General features: G+C 45.3%; 1 protein-coding gene across 3 annotated transcripts in view; it reads right to left on the bottom strand.

Moving 5' to 3' along the window:
• Nucleotides 1-20,965, bottom strand: part of TMEM242 (transmembrane protein 242) — a 71,599-nt gene extending 50,634 nt beyond the window's left edge. For all 3 annotated transcript variants that reach the window (XM_075064072.1, XM_032778356.2, XM_032778358.2), the window contains exons 1-3: nucleotides 20,809-20,965; nucleotides 18,560-18,660; nucleotides 6,401-6,538 (exon numbers count right to left, since the gene is read on the bottom strand). In XM_075064072.1, coding sequence (XP_074920173.1) covers nucleotides 6,401-6,538; nucleotides 18,560-18,660; nucleotides 20,809-20,944 — 375 coding nt within the window. In that variant the 5' untranslated portion in view covers nucleotides 20,945-20,965. The remainder of the gene's footprint in view (nucleotides 1-6,400; nucleotides 6,539-18,559; nucleotides 18,661-20,808) is intronic.
• Between the last annotated feature and the right edge of the window lie 2,507 nt (nucleotides 20,966-23,472).

The raw sequence follows: 23,472 nt of genomic DNA on the forward strand, positions 1-23,472 counted from the left end.
TCCGAGCCTCGCTTTGACACGGACTTCTGTTGGGACCAGCGGGCTGATCCCACTCTCAGCCGGGCCTACGAGCAACTCGCGGCAGTCGATGGGTCAGTTGTCGACCCTCATTGGGCCACGCAGTGGCCACACTTTGAACTCTGGCGGGACAGACTGTATCGGGTCGAGCGGGACCCCCGCACGCGGGAGCTGCGGATGCAACTTCTTGTGCCCCGCTGCCACCGATGGGCCGTGATGAGCCTTGCCCACGATGTACCAGCAGCAGGACACCTGGGGCACGAGAAGACCCTGGCCCGAATTCGGACCCAATTCTACTGGCCAGGGCTTGATGGCGACGTAAAGCGATACTGCAACTCCTGCCCGGAGTGTCAGTTGGCCGCCCCACCTCGGGTACCCAAGGCACCCTTGGTCCCCATGCCGCTGGTTGAAACACCGTTCGAGCGAGTCGCCATGGACCTGGTAGGCCCACTTCCCCAGAGCACGGCTGGGTTCCAGTACATCCTGGTCCTTGTCGACTATGCCTCCCAGTTCCCGGAGGCTATCCCCCTGCGGAGCATCACGGTCTGGACCATCGCGGGCGAACTGGTGAAGGTGTTTTCCTGCGTGGGGTTGCCTAAAGAAATCCTAACCGACCAGGGCACTAACTTCACATCCCGGTTACTGAAACAGGTCTGCCAACTCCTGGGGGTAAAACAACTCCACACCTTCGTCTACCACCCCCAGACGGATGGGATGGTAGAACGGTTCAATCGTACTCTCAAGGACATGCTGAAAAGGTTCCCACCGGACGAGCTACGCCACTGGGACCAACTCCTACCACCTCTGCTACTAGCCATTCGGGAGGTCCCCCAGGCGTCGACCAAATTTTCCCCCTTCGAACTCTTGTACGGATGAAGGCCACGGGGCCTCCTGGACTTAATGAAGGAGACGTGGGAGCAGTCGGCCTCCCCAACCCAGGGCCTCCTCCAGTACATCCTCCAGCTGCGGGAACACCTTACTCAGGCGGGGACCCTGGTGCAGGAAAACCTGAAGGTAGCCCAAGAGAGGCAGGAGTGAAGTTATAATCAAGAAGCGCAGGTGCGAGAGTTTGCTCCCGGAGACCGGGTTCTGCTGCTCCTACCTTCCAGGGAATCGAAGTTATTGGCCCGTTGGCAGGGCCCCTACGAGGTAACTCAGAAGGTGGGGCCCGTTAATTATGAAATTCGCCAACCGGGCCGCCGGAAGGAGAAGCACCTATACCATGTCAACCTGCTGAAGCCGTGGTGTGACCGGGAGGGCCTGTTGATTGACCTGTGCCCGCCGGAATTGGAGCTAGGTCCGGAGGTGGCCCAGACGGAGGACTTAACTGAGCCCGCGCTGGGGTGCTCCCTGACAGACGAACAACGTAAACAGGCCAAATGTCTCCTGCGAGCATTCCGGCGAACCTTCACGGCGCTACCGGGCTACAAGACCTTAACCTGTCACATGGTCCAAACCGAGCCCGGGAAGATCATACGGGAAACCACCCAGCTGGTATCGTACCGAATGCGCCAGGACGTCAAGGAGGAGATCCAGGCCATGTTGGCCCTGGGGGTCATCGAACCATCCCGGAGCGAGTGGCGCAGTCCGATGGTCCTGGTGCCCAAACCAGACGGCTCCCGTCGGTTCTTCATAGATTTCCGGAAAGTCAATGCCATATCCCGCTTCGATGCCTATCCGATGCCCCGGGTCGACGAGCCGCTGGGCCACCTTGGGGAGGCCTGGTTTATCACCATGCTGGACCTTAGCAAGAGTTACTGGCAAATCCCGCTCGAGGAGGCTTCCAAAGAGAAGACTGCCTTTGCCATCCCGTCGGGACTCTTATCAATTCACACGGATGCCCTTCGGTTTCCATGGGGCCCCCGCGACCTTTCAGCGGCTCATGGACCACCTCTTGTGGCCGCATCAGGAGTACGTGGCCGCATACCTAGATGACGTCGTGATCTACGCCGCTGCTGGGAAGACCATCTAAACCAGGTCGCGGCGGTCCTCAGAACCCTGCGGCAGGCGGGGTTGACGGCAAACCCCAAGAAATGCCAGATAGCCTGGCAGGAGACCACCTACCTCGGCTATACCGTCGGGCAGGGGCAAGTAAAACTCCTCGTGGGGAAGGTACAAGCCCTCGCAGAGTGCCCCCCCCAACAACAAAACGACAGGTGTGACGCTTCCTGGGACTCGTGGGGTATTACCGGCGGTTTATCCCGCAATTTGCGTCCACTGCCGCACCCTTGACCGGGTTGTTGACTAAGAATAGCCCCCAACAAATACAATGGACCCGAGTGTGAGGCGGCCTTTAGAACACTCCGGAGCTGCTTGTGCCAGGAACCCGTCCTGTATAGTCCCGATTTTGACAAACCGTTCATCCTCCAGACGGACACGTCTGACGTCGGCTTAGGGGCGGTCTTGTCTCAGGAAGGGGATGGAGGAGACCACCCAGTACTATACCTAAGCCGAAAGCTGTTCCCCCGAGAGCGGAACTATGCAGTGATTGAAAAGGAGGCCCTCGCAGTGAAGTGGGTCTGCGAGGCCCTTCGGTTCTTCCTCCTGGGTGCCCCTTTCACTCTCATCACAGACCACGCCCCCCTTCAATGGCTCATGCATATGAAGGACAACAACGCCCGCATCATGCACTGGTACCTGGCCTTGCAGCCCTATGCGTTTACCATCTAGTATCGGGCTGGGAAGGACCATGCTAACGGACTTCCTATCCCGCCTCGAAGAGGTGGAACAGCCCGGCCCCGACGACCGGGAGCCAGACTTGGGGGGGGGGGGCGTGTAACGAGGCGGTGTGGCTCCCCTCCTCACCAGGGAGGGTCGAGCCCTGTCAATCACCCATAGGGGCGAGGCCTCTGAGCGGAAGTCCCGCCCCTCAGAGGGTCAGGCGGCAACCCGGAAGGATAAAAGCCGGCCCTTAGCCCTCAGTTGGAGCCCAGCCGCCGACAGGAGCAGACCTGCCAGCAGGTGCTCCTGACTGGGAAGCTGCTGAGGCCGGGGGCTGGTGCCCAGACTGGACAGAACTTCCCCGCGTTCGCTACGACAAGGAGCTGCCAGAGCCGCCCCGTCTTGCTACGGCCCCGAGGAAACCCCAGAGCAGGCCTGGCCGGACTTCCCGGAGGAGCTGCCGGACCTGCCGCCCAGCCCTAGCTGCAAGGAGCCTATGTTGTGGGACTTCCCTGAAGCTGACACCATGGACCAGGCAGGCACGGAGGGGGATAGTGGAAGAAGCCCAGGGGCAGCCGACCCTAGTCAGGCTGCAGATTTTCCGGTACCCATGGCAGTGTGTTGCGGTCAGGATCCCCACTGACCACCGTTAGCGGTGACAGCAGCTACCAGGGCCCCGGGCTGGTAAGCAGTGGAGTGGGTGGGCCTGCGTTCCCCCTGCCACCCGTCCCTGGGTGGCAGAATCCCCCTCCCCCCAGCCTAAGGAGGCCATTTAAACGGAGCTGCTACAGCTGTGTGTTTGGTGCCCTGCCCAAACCAAGGGCTGGGCCCCCTTTGACTGTGCCACTGCTCGGTCCTATCCACAGGGACCGAGCTACCCGGACGGTGGACTGCAGTTCTGAGGACCGAGGCCCTCAGACAACAGGTTGAGGCCGGTGTGGCTCCCCTCCTCGCCAGGGAGGGTCGAGCCCCGGCAACACCCTCGTTTACACAGGTACATTGCTATCAAGGCCAGATCAATGCAGCCCATAAGTCTTAACGTCTCAGTGTCACAGTTACTACTGAAGCCAGTGGGAGCTGAAGATACATTTTTGTTTAGGTGCCTAAGTATGCATGTAGGAATCTAACCTTAAGCACCCAGATTTGAAAATGTTGACCTCCGGGGTACAAACTATAATTGCAATTATAGCTTTAATAGTTTTATGTGCAAAGGAACGTAAGTTCACTCCTAAAAGTAACTGTTAGTAGACAGCATTTCTATTAAAGTTGATTTTTGCTTGGTACTTCATCATTTCACAATTATATGTTAAACAAGCTAACATATTTTTAAAAGACAAGTTTGTAGGTCTGTACCTCTGCTCACATGATAACAATTGCTAACTTTCCAAAAAGCATGCACTTGTTTCCCTGGATACAAGGGAAAAAGAAAAATATCAGCAACTCCTGGTCAAAATGATTATGTCTAACACATGCAAAACTAGAGCTAACAGAATAATAACAGTGTTACAATGTGAGTTTCTTGGAACACTTGGGAGCTAGCTCTGGAAACTAATTTCTAAACTCAAGATGATGCTATTTTGATATTCAACCTTGCTTCTGTGTATTATGTTAAAGGGCTGGCCAAAAAAACACCAGCAACAATACAAATACTACTTGTATTCAGAGGAAATTCTTTGTTCAGTTAGAAAACTTTTCATTTACAGTATACTTTAGGTTTTGTACCTGTAGATACTTTAAACATTTACAGTTCAGTAGGTGCATGATAAGATCAGGAGAGGAGAAACAAATACATGACAGTGGCTAGTATAAAATAGCAATTTTTGATTGTGCAGAAGTCTCAGACTTTAATGCAGGAAGGCATAGCCATGATCATCTAGTCTGATCTCCTACATATTGCAGGTCACAGAACCTCACCCACTCACTCCTCCTGTAGGCCCATAACCTCTGCCTGAGTTACTGAAGTCTTCAAATCTTGATTTAAAGACTTCATGTTACAGAGAATCAACCATTTGCTCTAGTTCAAACCAGCAAGTGACCCATGCCCCTTGCTGCAGAGGAAGGCAAAAAAACCCTAGGGTCTCTGCAAATCTGACCTGGGGAAAAATTCCTTCATGACCCCCTGATGATCAGTCAGACCCTGAGCATGCGGGTGAGACCCACCCAATAATCTGTGCTAATTCACGTTGTCAGATATGGGATATGCCAATTTCTCTAAGATCTGAAGATTTAAAAAAGCTAACAGAACAATACACATCAGTGGCGGGTAGGTTGGCTGTTGGGCCAGTGTCAGCATAGATCTGTACTTCTCAGGGAAATATAAACTAAGCTCAGTAAAACAGAACTATCAGAAATTACTGACTAGAGACAAAGCCTGCCATCCTTTGGTACTGCTAGAAGTGCTTTGACTGAATGGAAATAAGAATCAGCAATATACTGTGGAAAGCCACCATTTTGGCTGCTGAGTGACGTGCTGGAGCTCAGCATGTAAAGGAGATAATTGGGTGTCCCCATCATCTTTCCCCCATTGTACCCCACTGCCGCCTGATAAAGTGTTTGAGTTTAAAAAAAATTGCTTTGCATTTGTCTCATGTTCTAACTGAAGGCTCTGCCTCCCTTCACTTGCTCCTACTAAGAATATTGTGACTGTGTGTGTGTAGAACACTATATGTTGGGGCCAAATGTTCTTCTAGGAAAAATGCCAGGGGAAGTAGGGTCATGACACACATGACTTACTAGTAGAAGGGTTATGAGGTAATTCACAGTGGGGCCAGAGGAAGGAGTGGAGATAGGGGTGTTGCTTAATAAGGAAAATGTCAGGCTGAAGTATGTTTTTGTTTTTTTTCATTTTGGGAACTAAGAGGGAAGTTCTTGCAGGCTATGGAGATTTATTTAGTTTGTTTAAAGAAGCCAAAAAAATGATCTATTCATTAAATTTCAGCTTGGGAAGCAGACAGCTCCACCAAACCTGCAGTCACAAGGAGCCCTGATGGCATGTCCCACTACCAGGGCTCAAATGAAATGCTTTTATGATCTTTACTGTTCAGATTCAATACTATGTGGCACTGGAGCATAAACACCTCTGTGTTGAAGATAGCTTGAACTCCTTGTGGTATAAGGATGTTTCCCTAGCTCCTTGGCCCTGACTGACATCACAAGATTCCCCCTCCTTCTATTTCGCATGAAACCACCATCCACTGTCCCCTTACTCTCTACAGAAACACACCAGTGAGGAAATTGATATCTGAAAGAAAAACAGATGGCTCTTAAGTTGCTGAAGCACTAAAGCAAAACTTGGACATCTCATGCCTGAAGGGTGCTGAAAATAAACAGATGGTGCTAAAGGCAAAACTCAGACTCTATGGAGAGCTAAGCAAGGGATAGCTTGGAATTCACACCCCCTAACACAGAGAAAAATTGTGGCTACTATTCTAGTCTTACTGGAATAGTGGCCCTATGTGAAAGCTCTGGAATACCGGTTCATATAAGTATGGTATAAATAGTTCCTCTCCCACATCACCCACAACAGCCCCTTCCAAAACAACCTATTTGTGGCTAATATGAAGCCCCCGCTTTCTGGTGCACAGAGGCTGAGCAGCCATTCTCCCTTAGCATACATCCCTGCAGATGGCACTCCGTAGATGGCTCAAGTGGTATGGCGGACCCATGAAAGACATTTCACACCTAGATCACAATTTGTGAGGAAATGATGTGTGGTACTCACACTGTGAACTCCCAAAGCCTTCCAGATGGCAAAACTGATCAGCCCAACTCCACACCAGGCATACAGCGAACCCCACCCCAAGGCTCGTAAGGCCAGCGATGAACCATTCTCTGGTAATGCAGCTGTGGCAGTAATACCCTAGAAACAAGATAACAAGGTCAAGATTCGGTAACACAAGGATTTTAAAATATCTAAGCTAAGAAAAAAATTAGCTCTAGGCATTTGTCTCTTTAGCAAACTCTACTATTGAACTAAAGACTCAACAGGATTTGACAGTAGCACCAGAGGGTAGAGCAAGAGGGTTCGTTGAATCCCTTCCGGTCCCCCCAGATTCCCACAGAGCTGGGCTGAAACTCGCCACAAAATTCCTCAGGATGAGTTGCTCTTAATCCTCCAAGAAGGAGACTCAGCAGCAGTCCTAGCAGTTGTCAATAGCACATGTGGGTAGCACACTTGCTATCTCAAGAACCCTAATGTCAGCTGCCATGTGGGGATCAATGACTGACTGACTGGTTGAGGGCAGAAGATGCAGTAACTGAGTAGGAACCAGGAAAAACAGAAGGGCCCAGAAGCACCTTCACAGCCCCAGATCACTAGGATTCAGTGTGTAATAATGCTCTAAAACTCATCTTTGGACTTGATACCCTCTTGCACAGGATATCTGCAGACCTCTACACTGGCCCCCTGGGTAACAGCAGAGAAAGCTGGAGAAACAGCAGGGCCCTGATGACCTTCAGCCCCATGTGGAGCAGGTACCTCAGAAAGAGAGGGACTAATGTGAGGATGAAGGGAGAGGAGCATCACCTGAAGGAGTTCTGAAAATGGGCTTTTAAAAAACAAAAAAACAACAACTAATGTCTAGAACTGCTTGCATCTCATTTCTCCAAAAATCCATTGCCAGGCAAATGTAGAATCCTGTTCAGCCTCCGTACTGTTCATGCTGAGTCATTTTTACTATTTGTCAAAATTCCGATACATCAGAGTTGACAAACCTAATAACACAGAAATCTTTCTTTGGAAAAATCATTTCACGCTGAGCCAAACAGGTTCCCAGTTGTGATTTGAGGCCTTTGGGTGTTGTCCTAATATTAATGTACTATTACTAATATAGGAGTACACAGTACGGTTTACACTGAACAGTCAACATTTACCTACAGTTATCACACTGTGATATCTGATTAAGTGTACTTCATTCCTGTAGAATACGTGTAACCTACAGAATGTAACTGCAGTAAACCAGATACCACTGCAATCTGGTAACCATAGGAACCAACTCCCTGGGTGCTGTGGGGCTGGAGTACTCATAGAAAAAAATAGTGGGTGCTCAGCACCCACTAGCCACAGCTCTTTGGCGGCTCACGGAGGGATTTAGGGGAGGGTGTAGAGCAGCCAGCAGTGGGCAGGGGCCTCTGGGAGGGAGTAGAGCAGGGGCGGGAAAAGGCAGAATGAGGGTGGGGCCTTGGAGGAGGCAGCAGAGTTGGGCAGGAAGAGGGCGGGACCTTGAGGGTGAGGTGGAGTGGGGAGACCTTGGTCGGATTGGGGGTGGAGCATCCCTGGGGAAAAGTAAAACTCGGACTAACTTCATTGGAACTACTCAGGTTCAGGTAAAGACTGCAGGCTTGGACCCTTAAAACTTTAGTATGCTAACTATAATATGAGGCAAAATTCTTGGTCAGACCACATGAAAAGGTCATGATAAACCTTGGTAAGTGCCAAAGTTTACTACCCTGAAAATGCTCCCATTCAGGCCCTGATTCTAGAAACACTTTTATGTGCTTAAATGTATATACATGAGTTTTCCCTCTGAACCCAATGAGACTGTTAAGCACATGCATAAGTGCTTGCAGGACAGAAGACAAAGAACATATTGCTGTATGTAAATTAGCCCTTAGTTTAAAGAAAACTATTCTAGAAATATTAAGATTCAAACCTGCACATAAAGTAAACCAGTATCTACATACACTATTTAAAATTGTTTAACAGCAATTTTGTTTTGTACTCAGAATGCTGGAAGAACTGATTAAACACAGAAGAAATGAATTCTCAAGGAGAAGCCTTCTCCATGGAAACAGTATGTTGGTAGGTAAAATTCTGGGAGTATAACAAAAATTGCCATTTTATTTTTAAAGAGCATGAAACTTCTATATGAAGGTAACAAATAGTCATTAGAAATGTAAACATGCAAAAAAATAGGTTCATTTGCAAAATTATTTAAAACCTGACAGAGAAAATTCATTTGCAAGAGAATTTAAAGAACCGTTTTTTCAGATAGTCTAAAAAATAGCAAAGAGAAATATGTAGTTAAAACTAAGTATCAGGATTAACTTGATTTCCAAACTTGTTTAAAGCATTTATAGCTCTTGGATTTTTGCTTTTAAAAGGTGACCTGTGATGGAAAAAGATTAGGTTTATGATATTGCATGATATATACAGAAGACCTGAAAGTATGTGGTGGTTTTATTTTTTTTTCTAAAAAAGTTTGTTACAAATTCCTGTCTTGTCTATCCTGTTTTTCCTGGAATGCTTTATAAATCCCTTCATGGTGATGGATGATATGATAGACTAGGATGATGTCTTCATAATTACCAATTAAAATAAACCCTGAGCAGTTGAGAGAGGGAGTTTTAGTCACAAACTTTAAAAATTCTATGTTTTGGTTTGTTTTCATTAATACCTGTTTAACTCAAACATGTGCCAAACAGCTGTGAGAAAAGAGCTCATTGTTAAAAGATCAACATCCTTACCATTACCCTAAAGTTAAGAAAACTCCCACACCAGTTCTTTAGCTCTCCAATGTCACCTCCAGCAAAATCAGAGAAGACAAGATTCTATACTACTGATATTTCAGCAGAATGTAAATCAGTAGAAAAAATATCTAAACTGATTCCACCCCACCCACTGATTTTCCTTTTGCAGGTCATCTTTAAATAATCTTCCTGAAAATTTTAATATAGATCCTGCTATTTGCCCTCCTACATTGCATTTCTATTTTAGCATATGTAGAGTGCCCACCACTTCCAATATCTACTGGACATTGGAATAGGATCAGAAACTTTTTTCAACTTTGAATCATCAAACAACTATATATTTAAATAATCCCAGAGACAATCATAAACATTAACCATTTTCATTCACTTTTTAAATGTCTAAGATTTAGTTCTGAGCATGGTTATCCAGCTGAAGTATATGTTCACGAAGGATATATTCAATAGCAATCTGGCTCTTTACATAGCCTAATCTAATTCAAGAGTAGAAGCCATTAACAAAAGGCTATTAAACTAGGGGCAACTCAACACTGTTGGCTCAGTTCTCACCTTAGAATTACGGGCACACATCATTTAAAATCTGAGTGGCATGCAAGTATACATGCATTGTGTATATGCATATTTGTTCACAAAGACACAAACTACAGTGATCATTATTCAGACTAAGTCCTTTATATAAAAATCCTATGATCTTTGTACAGTAACTAATGAATGCTCATAACAATGATTCTGTTGCTTTTAGAAATTCTATAACTTTTGTCTGACATTTTTCCTATCTAAATATTTCAAATATAATATAAAATCTAAGAATTTCCCTACTTTTGAACATGAAAAACTATGCACAAAAAATGTCCATTTCACCGAATCTTTAAGTGGGAGACATGAGCGTTATTTGTGAAAATGGCTGGCAAAAATGAATTCTATTTAAATGCTTTATTGCACTAGAAAAAATGATAATGGAAGAAACTGATCTGGCTTTATTGGTAGTCGTTCGAGAGAGTTCAGTCACAAGTTGACTCCTCTGGTAAGTATCCAAATAAATTGTGTTTACAGATATCTTTGTCACAGGATGTTCAGGCAAGCTATTTAAATCCTCAAGAGAAGTGATGAATGAATTGCTGGGAGAAACGCTTCTGAGACCACAATGCAATGGCATAGAAAAAATGTTTAATTAATTAAAACATAGAAATAGCTATGTGTTGTTCTTTTAAGTAAATGGAGTTTTACTCACACATTTGTTACTTACTGTCAGTACACATTAGTTTCTCTTCATCACAGCTCCAAGGTTTGAAAATACCTCTCTGAATACAAAAATGAACTGCTAAAACACTTTTTAAAAACAGGCCAGGAAAATATGGAACAGAATTAGCTGACTTGAGTCCCAAAATATATGTAAGCAGAGTCAGGATGAGCTCTACCCTGACATCTGGTGGTGAATTATGGGAAGTGTGGAAAGAATTTCAGGAAGTGTGAAATCTCAGGTATTTGCATGGGCACACCCAGCATAGCCTGAGGCAGCCTGGGATGGTTATTCTGACAGCTCTGGGATCCCCAATTTCTTTGTTATTGGGGCAGGATAAATAAAGTGTTGCCACCTGATTATGTGAATGAGGAACTACGAGACTGCTTTATGACAGAGATGTCTCAATATAAATTTAGTGACACTTGCTAGACAAGGGACATGGGTTCCAAAACACAGTCAATTGAGAGAGGTTGGGGACTGGTGTATGTACCTGATGGTATGGGTCCCTTTTGAGGGCCTGGAACACCAATTGCACATCCTCCTCTCTCTACTGTAAAAGAGTAGAGCTAATTTTGATTCCATTAGGAGTCCATCTAGAGACTGCTGAGCTGAATTCATGTTGGGCCAATGGTGCACCAGCACCAGGGCTCCCCTACTAAGAGCTGAAATCACTGAAAGAGCTGAGTTGAGATCACTGAGTGCTGTGTTAACTAGTGGGGGAACCTGAAGACCTATTGTTAAGCAGCTGGCAGAGCGGAGCAGTTTGCAGCATGTTGGAACAGCCCATGGAGCAGTGAGTGGAGGCACAGCTGGTGTAGTGAAGCTGGTTGTGGTGAAGGCTGCAGCAGAACTCCACAGAGAGGTGGAGCAGTTGGCCCTGGCCCACGTAAGATGGCCCTTAACACCCTGTGTGGACTCCCCTACCATTTCCACCCAGGCAGGAGGGGGGTAAAACTCTGCAGATAAACTTTTGAATTCTAGGGTGGCACTGACCAGAGACTTTCAGGTTGTTGGACTTTGGGGTGACTGGGCTTAAGACCCTAAGGGGGAAAGGACATTGCCAAACATACTTGGAGGTGGGTTTTTGTTTATGGTTTGTGTTATAACCCTGTTTGTGGTGTTTCTCCAATGGAAGGCTGCATTGATTCCTTCCTTTATGAAAAAGATTTNTCTAAGCAGAACGAAAGGCAAAAACGCAGCAGTGCCAATGAACAGTAAATGAGATTTGCAACCGGCTTAGTCATCTCAGGGTTTCCTGCTAACCAAGCTAAGGGTTTTTAGGTGCAAGAGTCTCATCTTGACAGAGTTCCTTGGATTACATGTGCTATTTGACTAAGACATGCGAAGTGTCAACATTACCTTCTTTTTTTTCTCTTACGCCAATACTCTGAGCTTCAGACCACTTCACGACTATTTCCCTGCAGACATCTGGTAACAGATCTTCTTCCTAGTAAGAAAAACCGAGAGCTGCTTTAAAATCAGCATGAAGAAAGGCTCCTAAGAATCAGAACAGCAAGAGCCAAGCCTGAAGTAGAGATTTAAGTGTAGTATGAAGAGTTAATGGGATACAAGCAGTTCTTAAATTCTTTGTTGAACTAGGGCGAACACAGAGAAATTTTCCATGGCCCTTACATAGTTTAAATATCTGTCATAGCCTTTGGGTGTGCGTTCATGTGATCCCCACACAAATATCAGCACACTTGATATTTGATCACTTTGCAGCATTTCAGGAGATGCTGTGCTGGTATTTTTCTTACTTTAGTGCAGGGGTAGGCAACCTATGGCACATGTGCCGAAGGCAGCATGCAAGCTGATTTTCAGTGGCACTCACACTGCCTGGGTCCTGGCCACTGGTCCAGGAGGCTCTGCATTTTAATTTAATTTTAAATGAAGCTTCTTAAACATTTACTTTACATACAACAATAGTTTAATTATATATTATAAACGTATAGAAAGAGACTTCCTAAAAACATTAAAATGTATTACTGGTACGCGAAACCTTAACTTAGAGTGAATAAATGAAGATTCGGCACAGCACTTCTGAAAGGTTGCCAATCCCTGCTTTAGTGAGATTCAGCGCTGGCAGGGTGTGCTGGGTTCATAGCCCTAGCAAGTGGTGCCCTCTGCCTGCAGCGCGGAGCAGGCACACCATGGGCAGCAGCAAGAGGGGTAGCTCAGTGGTTTGAGCATTGGCCTGCTAAACCCAGAGTTGTGAGTTCAATCCTTGAGGGGGCCATTTAGGGATTTGGGGATTGGTCCTGCTTTGAGCAGGGGGTTGGACTAGATGATCTCCTGAGGTCCCTTCCAACCCTAATAATCTATGATTCTATGTGCTTGGTCGGCTGCTGCCTGGAACCAGCCCTGGGGACAAAGGCCCCAAACTTGCAATTGTCTCCATGTGAGCAGCTTTCTATGTCTGCAAAGAAGCCCCACTGCCTTCAAGGTGCTTAAATTTAAGCACATGCTCACTGCTTTGCTGGATTGGGGCCAGAGTTCTCAGCACCTGGCATGATTGACCCCACTGTGAGTAAAGTTAAGCACATGCACAAATCTTTGTAGGACTGAAGCCTAAATCACAAGAAAAAGAAATCATGAGTTTGTCATTTAATGGCACTAGATATTATTTTTAAAAAATCTCTTAATTGGCAGTTTCTGCCTTTGGGTGTTGCAAGTCAGAATTAAGGTACATTATCAGAGCTTGTCCTGCAGATACTCCATACGTGCTTAACTTTACTCTCATGAGTAGTTACACTGATTCCTATTTCAATTCACAGGAGTGAAGCGAAGCATTTACATAAGTATCTTCAGGATTGGGGCCTTGCCTTGTACTTTTCTAATCGAAAGGTGCAAACTTGTGTACTGTGGTCATGTCAGGCATAGAGATGGAAATAACCTTGAGAAAGTCATCATTAGGGTCCTACAAATTCACAGTCCATTTTGGTCAATTTCACAGTCATAGAATTTTAAAAGTCATAAATTTCATGATTTCAGCTATTTAAATCTGAAATTTCAGTGTTGTAACTGTAGGGGTCCTGCCCTAAAAAGGAACTGGGGGAAGGGGTTGCAAAGTTATTGTAGGGGAGGTTTCAGTGCTACTACTCTTACTTCTGCACTGCTGCTGGTGGCAGTGCTGCCTTCATAGCTGAACAGCTGGAGAGTGGCGGCTGCTGGCCAGGACCCCATCTCTGAAGGCAGAGTCGCCGCCAGCAGCAGCGCAGAGGTAAGGATGGCAAAGTACGGTGTTGCCATCCTTACTTCTGTGCTGCTGCTGGCAGGGCGCTGCCTTCAGAGATGGGCCCCAGGCCACTAGCCACCACTCTCCAGCAACCAACCGCCGCTCTCCAGCCACCCAGCTCTGAAGTCAGCACAAAACTAAGCTAGTATTACTATGGCCCCCCTAAAATAATCTTGTGACGCCCCCTGCAACTCCTCTTGGGTCAGAACCCCCAATTTGAGAAACGCTGGTCTCCCCTGTGAAATCTGTATAGTATAGGGTAAAAGCACACAAACACCTGATTTCATGGTCTGTGACATGTTTTTCATGACCATGAATTTGGTAGGGCCCTAGTTATCATGTAAGGAATGGCAGCAGGTCATTGTAGTAGGGCATGACCAGCTAGGAGATGGATAGATGGTGTCCAGCAGATCACTGGGAGGTCAGCTGCTGAGTGCTTAAAGCTAGTGATGGATTGAGAAGACTTCTGAAAATTCTCCTATGGTTTCACCAATAGTCAGACATGAATAAACAGATTTTACTTACTTACTTATTTACAGCAGTCCTTTCCTGCATCATGCCTGCGCTTTTACCCCTGCTGTTAGTCTCTCACTTTTGTAAGCATAAAAACATTATTCATTTTAACTATGCATTTTACATTTATGATGACTGCATTTAACTTTAAAGCTAGTTATTCATGGTCATGCTTTTATTTTTGTACAATATCATTTAAAAGTTATATTATTACAAATGATAATGTTCAGTGCTCTAAATATACAATTCTAAATGAAATTAATAATGCTACTACAGAGCTACTTTTCTGTTTTGGTGACTAGTCCTCAGCCATTCTTTTGTTGACAGTTATACCATTTTCAAAGTCTAGCCTCAGTCTTGTGAAACTGTTCACCAGCTATCCTCACAGTCAGCATGACAAAAAGCAGCACTTCCTTTTTATGCTCTCTAAAGTTCTAATTCTTGGTAGACACTGATTGTTGATAAACTGTTTTAATTCAGTTGCAGGGCTAACAGCAAATATAGGTTTCAACCGAAAAGGAAAATCCTTCTCTTCATTTGGTGCCATGTACAATCTACCTACTATTCTTCAGTGTCATCTCAATGTCCTCTAAATTAATTTCATATTGAGTAGTAGGGCAGCTTAGCCAGTGAAGAGCATACAGATCTAAAATGGTGTTAATGTAATGTCCAGGAAACAGTTGTTTTAAAACATCATTGCAAGATGGTAAAAAATAATAGCCGGTCAGAATGAAACCAACTATGCTATTTGTAACAGGATTTATATAATTTGTGGAATTATATTATTATACAGTGTGGTTACTTCTTAATATATTTAAAATGAGATAACTGTCTTAGTTTCTACATATCTTGCAAAACTTGAATGTCACAACATTAATTACAAATAATTACACATAAAAAAGCCAATGACACTATACTCACACACTCTAAGTAAAACAAAACAAAACAAAACATAACAACTGATACTATAACTTTATATCCCTCAAACCCTCCTCTCCTCAAAAGCTGAGAGAGAAAGATGAGTTTTGCAGACAGCTTTGAAGGTTAAAAAATCTGGGCATTGTTAGACTAAGTAATTCTTTGTATATTTTCAAATCTAAATAGGCCATACAAAATACAATATTGCCACAAAATAATGTATAAATACATTCTACAACTAGCCTGGCTTGTTTATTTTTAAATCCAGTGAAATTTAATATTCATCAAAATATTTAGCACTTGCTAAAGCCAGGTATAAGGCAGGAAGGCACTCTGCAAGCTTTTCCAAAAAATCTCACTCAGTGTACCTTAATCCTCACCTACATCACACCTTTTCCAGTATTCTAGTAACACAAGGCTCTTCTGAACAGAATAATAATTGTGCTAAACCAGTGGTGGACAACCTGTGACCCATGGGCCACATGTAGCCCCCATCAGGGTAATGTGTTGGTAGGCTGCGAGACATTTTGCTGATGTTGACCGCCCGCAGGCACGGCCGCCTGCACCTCCCAGTGGCTGCGGTTTGCCATTACTGGCCAATGGGAGCGGCGGGAAGCGGCGCAGGCCACAGGGATGGGCTGGCTGTCACTTCTCGCTGCTCCCATTGGCCAGGAACAGCAAACTGTGGCCACTGGGAGCTGCGGGCAGCCCATGCCTGAGGGTGGTCAATGTAAACAACTGGCTCGCAGCCCACCAGTGGATTACCCTGATGAGACACGTGCAGCCCACGGGCCGCAGGTTGCCCACCACTGTGCTAAACTGTAAAAATCTTTTTCATTGTTGGACAGGATGGGATGTTAAAAAACTGATCCCTGTTGGTTTTCTGCTACTAAAAGTACCTTGCTGCTTATTTTCTTATTTAAAATTATCTAGATTTTGATAATTTATTTTCTATTAGTTTGTCTTTAGAAGAATTATTACATTACTCACAGAAAAAAATGTGTACGCTGCATCTTACTGTTCACCTACCTGAAATTAGAGGGCGTTTGCATTTTTTGCTAGATATTCTAGTATTAGAGGTGACATGGTATCAGTATGGAACAGCCACAGAGTGATATGTCTCAGCCTAAAGTAGGGTTTTGCAAGATGGATGGATCTCAGATATTCCCTCCTCCAAAAGAAGAGATTTTGAGGGTTCAGAATAAATGCTGTTATAAACTTAATGGAAAGTACAATGAATAAAATGATATGATTTTGTATGTCAGATCAAAAGGATTTAGAGGATGAGGTATCTCTGAGGTGCAATAGATACTATAGTAGGTTTAGTGTTTGATCAGTTTTAAGTGTTTATTTTACAAATGCTCATTTAATGAAAAACTGATTAAGGAAAAACTCTTCTTGAATAGTTGTATTCTATTCCAAGATTAGATATATTTGCACATACAGTCCCATCACAGGTTTGTCCTTGCAGTTGAAAATGCAAAATATTTATAGGTTTCTAGGTCTAAATGTTTATGGCACAGGTGTTCTACTAGGTCAGGGGTTGGCAGCCTTTTGGAAGTGGTGTGCCGAGTCTTCATTTATTCACTCTAATTTAAGGTTTTGCGTGCCAGTCATACATTTTAATGTTTTTAGAAGGTCCCTTTTCATAAGTCTAAAATATATAACTAAACTATTGTTGCATGTCAAGTAAATAAGGTTTTAAAAATGTTTAAGAAGCTTCATTTAAAATTAAATTAAAATGCAGAGTCCGCCCAGACGGGTGGCCAGGACCCGGGCAACGTGAGTGCCACTGAAAATCAGCTCACGTGCTGCCTTCGGCACGCGTGCCATACGTTGCCTACCCCTGTAGTAGGTCAATATTATGTATTTACATAATCTTTATTTTAAAATTCCCTACTTACATTAATGATACATACTAAATGTCCTCAACTTGAATACTTTTTAGAAACTTTTTGAATGATCTAACACTATATTTTTTATTTATCTTATTGCAAGTGTTACATACATGTGAGTCACAGACCAGTACATTTACCATGTGTTGTAATACCTAGGTGGCATGGGACAAGTTAAAAATGGAGTAAACACTTTAAGTTTGAATGTCCATGTTTTTCTCTGTATAATCTTACTAAAAGAGCTTTCTGCATATTTATTTATAACAGTGATCATTCACACACTAGGTTTATCTGTGACAGTGTATTTATCGACATGATATTCATTTAATCATATATGTTGTAATCTTGCAAATGTGTGTGCTTAACTTTAAACTTGTCAATGGGACCACTCACATGAGTAAAGCATACATATGTTTGCAGAATCAGGGCTTTAAACGGCAAATTTACTGTTTAACAGCTTTGTGTTTCAATCATTTTGTGACAGAGGGCAATTTCTTGCAACATCCCAGATAAACTGTACTGAGTTAAGTTAAATCTTGTTAAGTTTAAGGATCCATTGTATTAAACATAGAATTGTCTGTGTAGTTGTAGGACTGTATGCAACTTTTCTAGGATACTGACTAATGTATACCTTGGGGAAATGTTAGGAACTTCAAAGAACTGTTTAGGACAGTATGTGTGAAGTGGGCTTCCTAGGAGGTACTTGGGAGGGCATTTGAAGCTATGCCCTGGGGAGGAAAACCCATTGTCTACTGATTGATCTGGAGTTTCCAGAAGCAGTTAAAGAGCCCTGCACTATGAGAATGGACTAAACTTTCCATGAGTGCGCTAGTTCTGTGCTGAGGCTGTTATAAACTTGTGACCATAGGCAAGAATCCTTTGTGGGGTCTGAAGGACTAATCACCTGTCAGAACCCATGTTGGAGTTGGGATGATCTCTCGTGCATGTAGGTTTTTATTGTTTTTAATATGTTTTCTCTGTAATGCTTTTACCCTAAGAATAAATAAGTTTGCACAGAAAGTGCTGTGAGGTAGCTCAACTGTGGGCAGTAACATTATTAGTCTCTGAAGAAAAAGCAAACAGGTCTGCTTAGGCGGTTTGACTTTGCTGGTGAATTTACAGTATAATTAGGGAGCTGTGTAGCCTGGAAATATCCTGGTCAGAAAAATGAGAGATGCATGTCTCCACCCAAGAGAGACAATGGCTGGAGAGCCAGAAGCCTAGCGTATGTGCCCTTGATGGACTATAGAGGGGGAATACAGATGTAGTCGCCCTGAACTGTGACACATTTATTTAATATTTTTCATTGGATTATAATAATATGATCACAACAGACTGAATAAACTTTTTATGGGTTTTATTATTACCAGCCCAGATCTGCCACTAGAGCAGTAAGGAACGCTAACACGTAACTTAGAATTAACTCCTGCTCTCATTGACTTCATTGATGCAAAATCAGGCCTCCTGGTTATAAAACTATTATATCCTTAACAATTAGTATAGCCAAAATGAGCATGCAATAATATACCATGAAGCAAAGATTTTATTTTTACTTTTGCCTGGTTGTATAGTACTTTAAAAGAGACAAACCTTATTGAACCAGTTGGGGTTTTTCTTTTTAGCCATAGCAAGTGTTGTACCAAAACCAGCGATCATTCCTGCAGTAGCAACAGTACCTAGAAAAATTCCACCTGCCAACAAAATTTAAGAAATTAAAATAATGAATTTCTTTCCTAGAAAAAAAAAATGTTCATGCATTTAAAAAAAATCAGAAGTGCAAATCTATCAGCCACTGCCTAAGGGAAAGGAATAGCTGTCGAACTGCTCATTTTCGCAATCTAGTGAATGACGAGGAATGTTCTGTAATACAGTACTTTAAAAATCAATTATTAGTTTATATCAACATATTAAAACTGATTTGCTATTTCACATTCCTGGCGAAGAGAAAGGGCACGCTGCCTGTAAATCCCTGTAGAGACTGATCATCTGTAGCAGTGGTTCACAAACTAGGGCCACCACTTGTTCAGGGAAAGCCCCTGGCAGGCTGAGCCAGTTTGTTTATCTGCCGTGTCTGCAGGTTCAGCCAACTGCGGCTCCCACTGGCTGCGGTTCACCGCTCCAGACCAATGGGGGCTGCAGGAAGTGGTGCAGGCCGAGGGACGTGCTGGCCACCCTTCCTGCAGCCCCCATTGGCCTGGAGCGGCAAACTGCAGCCAGTGGGAGCCGTGATCGGCCAAACCTCCGGACAAGGCAGGTAAACAGACCAGCCCGGCCCACTAGGGACTTTCCCTGAACAAGCGGCAGCCCTAGTTTGAAAACCATTGATCAATAGGAAAAGTGGGTGAGGCAATTTCTGTTGTTGAGAGAGAGAAACTTTCAAGCCACTCAGATCTCTTCTTCTGGTCAGGTCTGTGTGGTTCAAAACTTTGTCTCTCTCACCAACAGAAGTTGGTCCAATAAAAGATATTATCTCACCTATCTTGTCTCTCTAATATTCTGAGAATGACAGAACTACAACTATACTGCATTCATCTATTGGAAAGTCAGATAAAACTCAGCCGACTACAGGCTTTCCTAGATAAGGTCTTTCTCCTTTACAGTTCTCTGTGAACAATATCTCCCCACAGCAGCCTGGGTCTCTCAAGAGCTATGTATCCCATGGCTGTACACTTCAGCCCCATTTCTTCAAGGGGAGACTTAACTCTGCTTCTTGCAGCACTCATCAGTTCAAATTGCCAATTGGACATCTGCCCATATTTGAAGACACGTTCAGCAGCTATTCTCCAGCTTTGTCTCTGTTGTTGCCTGGAGCACCATTTCCATATGCATGGTGGTAGCTGAGGGGCTTCTGTGGGTCTTGGGGAGAAGTGCAACTTTCAGTTGCTTCACAGAGACAAGGTGGGTGAGGTAATATATTTTATTGGACCAATTGTGTTGGTGGGAGAGACAGGCTTTTGAGCTACACACAGTTCTTCTTCAGGTCTGGGAAATGGACTCAAATTCCATTGATAAACATAAGCTGGAACAGACTATTTAGCATAAATAGTTAACACATATCTCAGAGGACTATTAACAACTTTCCAGTCATAGGCTGGTTATGAGGGTAACAGATTGTTGTTATAATGAGCCATAAATCCAGTGTGTCTGTTCAGTCTATATTTTGCAGTGTCTAGTAAAAGTGTGAATTTTAGCTCCCAGGCTCATCTTTTGAAGCTGTTGTGCAGGTTTCCTCTGCGGAGGCCTGAGAGATCAGATACAGAGTGGTGGCTTTGTGACAAGTGCAGTAGCTTCAGAAGCATTTCCAAACCTGCTTGCACTCTCTTGCTGCCCTCTGAGCAAGCTGCAGGAGAAGCAGCTTCCACCCAAAGGGATGGTCCCCTTGCTCCCTTTGGGACTTAAATGGGGGGCTGGGGCAGCAGTGCAGGGGGAACCACCCTCAGAGATGGGGGTGGGTGGACAGAGGCTGTCAGTACCAAAATGTGGCTGAAGCCACAGCACCTGCTAGAGCAGCAATGACTTCTCCTGCAACCCATAAATCCTCCAAGGAGGCAAAGGGCAAAGAGTGGGTAATTCAGCTCAGCTGGGGAGGGAAGCAGCAGCAGCATCCTTGTGACCTTATTACAGCCAAGGCTGTGGCCAGTGACATGCCAGCCAGCCCGCCCGCCCCACTGCCCATCCTGGGACACAGCCTGTCTGCCCTGCAAACAAGGGGCTTTTTCACACTATTGCTGTGATTAGGAGAAGGGGGAATCTTCCTGCCTTGTGGAGACTAGGCAGAGCAGCAACAGCAGCAGCGCCCTCCCCCCGCTATCGGGCCTTTCCCCCCAGGCTCTTTGCACCTTTGATGAAGAAGAACTTGTCTTGGGCACCTGCAGGGTGAGGGCCCGCCCGTCCCACGGGCGCTCCCAGCCCAGGGTTCTCCTCAGCGGGAGTAGCGGTGCCCTCGGGATCCCCCGCGCCCACAGCCGGCAGCATGTTTGAGTTTGTGAATCAGGCTCCTCCCTGCAACCCGGATGGAAACCGAGCTGGGCAGGGACTCCCCAGCCCAGGCCCCGCCTACGCACCCGGCAGCGCTTGGCTCAGAGTGCGGAGTGCTCCTCACACTGCCGCGGCACGGCTTCCCTAAGCCGCCCAGACCCGTCTGCGGAGGGGAGGCGCAGCGCCAGTCCCTTTTAGCGTCAGCTAGGGGGGTGTCCTGCCTCCCTCTTGATACACCTCCCCCCCGGAGTCAAAACTGCCTTAAATAATGCCCCCCCCCAGCTGCAAGGGAGGTGGGCTTGTCGGGGCAGTTTATGGGGCTGGTTTGCACAGAAAGTGTTGAGACAATCAGCCTGAAGGGAGCTGAGGGAGTACCTAAATGTCTTGGGGCTTGGCTACACTGGAGAGTTGCAGCGCTGGTGGTGGGTTTACAGCGCTGCAACTTACCCACCGTCCACACTTGCAAGTTACGTACAGCGCTGCATCTCCCTGGCTGCAGCGCTGGCTGTACTCCTGTTCTGCCTTGGGTATAACGATTGCAGCGCTGGTGATGCAGCGGTGCTTTGCCAGCGTGGCCACCAAAAGCACTGTAATTGGCCTCCAGAGGTATCCCAGAATGCCTGTTCAGCCACTCCCAACAGCGCTGCAAATGTGGCCACACTGCAGCGCTTTCCCTTCACAGCTGTACGAAGACAGCTTTAACGCCCAGCGCTGTACAGCTGCAAGTGTAGCCATACCCTTGCTGACATAGGCAGGCTAATCCACGTGTGGATAAAGCGAGTGAAAGCTGTTTAAAATGCCCCCCCCAATGTTGAGGGAGTGCTCCCTCCCACCCACTGAGGGGAGAGATGTGGCTGCAGATTGGCACCTTCCAGAGAGACCCCAGACTTGGTATTAACTTAGGGTTCAGAGGGCCTCCCACTTTTGATGTGTGCAGAGTTGGTCCTGGGGACATATAGACCCACAGGTCACACCTGGTGGCCCCTTAACCATGAGGTCCCTATAGGGGGCAAGCTGTTTGGGCTAGAACTGGTGACAATAAAACATATTTTTTCTTTTGTAAAAGAAGGGACAAGCTGTGAGAGCAGCTGGAATCCCATGAAGATTGGTGGTGTGTGGCTTAACGCTGCATGTGTATTATAGTCTGTCCATTTCTTGGGGCAGCCTTCTTAAAAAATACTAAAGTATTCTGCAGTAATATAAACTATTTGGGACAGGGAATGTCTTTTTGTTCCGTGTTTGTATAGGGCTTAGCACAGTGGGGTCCTGGTCCTTGGCCAGACACATAATTTTACAATAGTAATACTATAGTGTATTTTCCTTGCTGCAAGATACACTTTTTAATAAAGGAAAAATGTTTTATTCTATGTTTTGTAAAGCTCAATGTAAATATGCTCATTAGTAATAATACCTGAGAGACACCTTGCCTCTCTAATATTCTGGGACCAACACAGCTACAACACGGCAAATAATACCTAACTTTTTTAGTGCTTTTCATCAGTAGATCTCAAAGCGCATTACAATGCAGGTCAGTATTGTTAGCCCCATGGTATAGATGGGGAAACCAGAGAGCTTTTGCTGACTGTTTCAAGGACTCATTTAATATCTCTCTCTCTCTCTCTTTCTCTCTCACACTCACATATTCCTAAACTGTACTATTTCTCTCACTCTTCAACATGTGATAGATACCTTTTCCTTTAGCAGCTACTGTGCTTTATCTGCTTTTTTTAGCCCTTTTTTAAGACACAGGTAGCATGCAGAGACCTGCTGCGGCTCCCATACCTCCCATTGACCGCAGTTCCCAGTCAATGGGAGCTGCGGAGTGGGCAGGGGCAACAGCAGTGCGTGGAGCTGCCTGGCCCCGCAGGGGCCGCAGAGACATGCCAGCTGCTTCTGGGAGTGGCGTGGGGCCAGAGCAGGCAGGGAGCCTGCCTTAGACCTGCTGTGCCACCAGACTTTTAGCAGCCGGAGATTGCTATAGACTGGCAGAGGCTCCAGGATCAACCCGTCAATCACGATCTACCGGTTAGTGACCAGTGGTCCAGATAATGCTTAGTCCTGCCGTGAGTGCAGGGGACTGGACTGGATGACCTGTCAAGGTCCCTTCCAGTCCTATGATGTTATGATTTTCCATTTTAGCTATATCTGTAGCATCCAAGCAGTTCTTTTTTGGTAGTGTTTTGGAAGAGAAAGTTCACACTGGTCTTGCAAATTATATCATGCGTGTAACTTTCTACACCCAAATAGAGCCCCACTAAAGTCACAGATCCACCCTGCTATGATCAAGTTGTAGGATCAGGGCCTAAGATAGCTTGATAACACATAATTAATTAACATTCAGTCTATATGATCTCTCCATCTCAGTTTTTTGTTTTCTCCACCAATGGTTTATTTGCAAAATACTTGGGACAGGGAGATGGAAAGTCACATCAAGGTATCTACTCTGCAAAACAAAGTAAATAATGCCATAATACACTCGGTTAAAAAAAATATACAGAAGAGGAGAGAAAACTGTGTTTCCTGAG

Source organism: Chelonoidis abingdonii, chromosome 3 (assembly GCF_003597395.2).
Source record: "Chelonoidis abingdonii isolate Lonesome George chromosome 3, CheloAbing_2.0, whole genome shotgun sequence".
NCBI lineage: Eukaryota > Metazoa > Chordata > Testudines > Testudinidae > Chelonoidis > Chelonoidis abingdonii.